Raw genomic sequence first — 3309 nt, forward strand, 5'->3', positions numbered from 1 at the left:
CGGGAACAAGAGAACCGCCCCCATCTCGAGGCAGTTGGCAATCCCCCTAGGCCTACTTCTTTCGCTCCGACATCGGGTCCCACAGCTCACGCATCTGTACCCAACCCCTCTGACCCGCGAAAGCTCACTGAACGTTTTTATACTACCTCTCGCTCTTCTTGCGCCCCGCTATTCGGCGCCATCCTGCCTCCGCAGAACCGCTTGACCAGTCCGCCGGACCGCTTTGCCCCTCCAATTTCAACACGAAAGATGCACCGCCGGCATTTTAATGCACCTACGTTCGGGTAAAGTCAAGAAGGGCGTGGTTGAAAATCACACTCACGCAACCACTAGTACGATGCCTGATAAAAAGGACCAGGGCGCGCCAGCACAAGATATGTCCAGCATTATTGCCCAGCTGACCGCGCTGCTCGAGCATCAGACAAACCTAACTCCAGCAGCCAGCTTCCGTTTGCAGCTCGCTGTGCCTACATATGAAGGCCACACAGATAAGAAATCGGTGGCGGACTTCCTTCAGGGAATGCAAGATTACCGCGACGCGCAAGCCATTACGGATGACGTTCTTCTTCAGCGCGTTTTGCTCGTTGCCCTGAGTGGGTCCGCCACCCGCTGGCGTCGTCGCCAGTCATTCCAATGTTGGACGCACTTTGCGCAGCTACTGCGAGCAGAATTCCTCCCCCCAGACTACGTCGTCCGCATGAAAGCCGAGCTTCGCGCCCGTACTCAGGCGGAGGAGGAAAGCCTCCAAGAATACAAACGGTCCTATCAGGAGCTTTACGAGCGCGCAGATGCTTCAGCATCCGAAACGGAAAGAGTCACCCGGGCAATCCGGCAATCTCACCCACGCTTTCAGGCTTATCTAAGGGGCCGTACCTTCTCTTCGCTTGATGATCTCGCTAAAGCGGCGTCCGATATTCATGCGGCGATGTTGGCAGAGCTCACTTACCAGCCTCCACCCCCGCCTCAAGCCTCCCTCGAGCCGTCTTGCGCGTGGCACGGTTCTCAAATTATAAGCCCGGGGAATATGGTACCGCCTCCAAGGGCGCTGGACCCATTCATTCACCGCACCTTTGCCACCCAGGTACGTTTCCGGCCTCCGGTCAGGGAACCTGCAACAACGTTGCCAGGCACTCGGGGCTGCAGCAGGCCTGTAGCGGCTGCCGCCCAGTCAGGCGCAGAAGGTACACGCAGGAGCATTCCAGTCTGCTTCCAGTGCGGAGGACGAGGCCACTACAAGAGCCAGTGTCCGAGCCCCCCGGGCATCCTCCAGCAGGGAAACGACGAGGGCCGGCGGTGGTGAGCAGCTACCAGTCGCCGGCCAACGACCTACCGCGCCCCGACGTCCCCTCGCAACATGCAGGCTGCGGAACGACCTGTCCGGCAGCAGCCGACCCTCACGCGGTGTTACTCGCAACATCGAAGCATCTTGCAGCGGCTGTCAAGCACCGAGCGGGGGCAGGCGTTTCCAAGACTACAAAAAGCCGGGTGTTTTGGTCGTCTCACCATCCTGCTGTCACGGCGCTGAGCCGCGGACAACGTCGGCAGCGGAGAGGGGGAAAGAAACAGCTCCTCACACTCGAATCACCACCGGCATCAACGGTAGTAGCTGTACCGGAAAGGTGTCACACCCCCCAGATCGAAGGCCCAGGATCTCGGACAAATGGTGAGGTCTTTGCCGTCCACGTTCAGTCTTCTTGACGACCACCTTGAGAAAACACCATTGGTAGCGGTGAGAATGGCCGGAATAGAAGTACCTGCTATTTTAGACACCGGCTCTGCTGTTTCCGTTTTTGGCGATCGTGTCAAAAGCGCCTGCGAGACGAAACGTCTACAGTTACGAAGTGTAAACACGCCCCTTCGCATGGCATCCGCTCACGTTGCGTCCGCTACGTCAGCAGCCCGGTTAATGGTTACCATGAATGATAAAAAATTCCGGCAACGCTTGCTACGCCTTCCAGGACTTTCTTGTCCTGTGATTTTGGGCCGTAACTTCATGGCCAAAGCAGAAATCGTTCTCAATATCTCTAAAGGCACCTACCAGTACGGCATGCATGCACATCCACTCAATTTCATGACTAAGCCAAGAGACCCACAGTCAAATCTGTTTACCGCCAATATCTCTGCGGTCTCCGAGACTGGTAGTCGTATTCTCACTGCTCTGAAGTCTTTCACAGGATCGCCAGCGGAGAAGACCAAAATCGAGATGGCGTTTAAACCATTTGCCGAAATGTTCACGGAAGCTCCTGGCAGCGTTAATGTGCTGACTCATAGGATAGACACCGGATGCGCCCGCCCAATTCGTTTCAACCCGTGGCCCCTGAGCATCCACAAGCGAGCACTTTTTGATAGTGCACTAGACGAAATGATCGCTACCGGTGCAGTAAGACCGTGTAAGAGCCCCTGGGCATTCCCAGTTGTACTAGCACCTAAGAAAGATGGCACGGCGCGGTTGTGTGTCGACTACCGTCGGTTGAATGCTGTCACAGTTCGAGACTCGTACCCCTTTCCATCAATCGATTCAGTGATGTATTCACTTGGGTCCGCAAAGTTCTTTACTACTTTAGACTGCAGCAGGGGCTTCCTGCAAATTCCGATCGCCCCCTGCGATATTGCAAAGACTGCATTCACTTGCCATCGGGGACTGTTCGAATTTGTCCGATTGCCTTTCGGTTTGTGCAATTCACCGGCAACCTTTCAGCGTGTAATAGATATTGTGCTTCAAGACGCCAAATTCAATTATGCGATGGCTTACATGGATGACGTGGTAGTGTTCTCGAATACCCCGGAGGAGCATCTCCTTCACCTAACCACCGTTTTACAACGAACGCAGGCCGCAGGCATCACCATTAACCCCCGGAAGGTTCAACGGGTTTCGCCCAGGATCAACCTCCTAGGTTTCATTGTCGAGCAAGGCACATTCCGGCCTGACGAGGAGAAACTCCTGGCCATACTGCAGCTTCCACCACCAACAGACGTCAAGAGCTTGCAGTGGTATTTGGGCATGGTGGGCTTCCACCGCCACTTTATCCCCAACTGCGCTGACCTGGCAAGACCTCTCCACCAGCTCCTACAGAAAGGTGCCAGTTGGTACTGGACTGACGTGGAGCAGGGATCATTTCGAGCTCTGTCATCGGCTATCGCCGATACCGCACGTCTGTTGCTTCCCGACCTCAACCTGCCATTCACTGTGCAGACCGATGCAAGTGAGTATGGCATCGGCGCAGTCTTGCTTCAGAAGCACCAAGGGAAGCTTCACCCTCTGGCTTTTGCAAGCCGCACTCTCACAGGAGCAGAGCGGAACTATACCGT

The 3309-nt window shown here is 55.5% G+C and overlaps 1 protein-coding gene across 1 annotated transcript; it reads left to right on the plus strand.

The window, feature by feature from the left end:
- The first annotated feature begins 247 nt into the window (after window positions 1–247).
- Window positions 248–2147, plus strand: LOC142559698 (uncharacterized). The gene has a single exon (XM_075671256.1). The coding sequence runs from the start codon at window positions 269–271 to the stop codon at window positions 1298–1300; it is 1032 nt and encodes a 343-aa protein (XP_075527371.1). The 5' UTR covers window positions 248–268; the 3' UTR covers window positions 1301–2147.
- Window positions 2148–3309: the final 1162 nt, after the last annotated feature.

The sequence above is a fragment of the Dermacentor variabilis genome, chromosome 10 (assembly GCF_050947875.1).
Source record: "Dermacentor variabilis isolate Ectoservices chromosome 10, ASM5094787v1, whole genome shotgun sequence".
NCBI classification, from domain to species: domain Eukaryota; kingdom Metazoa; phylum Arthropoda; class Arachnida; order Ixodida; family Ixodidae; genus Dermacentor; species Dermacentor variabilis.

Coding starts and splice junctions, on each gene's coding strand:
- LOC142559698 (XM_075671256.1), top strand. CDS start 269: ATGCACCTACGTTCGGGTAAAGTCAAGAAGGGCGTGGTTGAAAATCAC.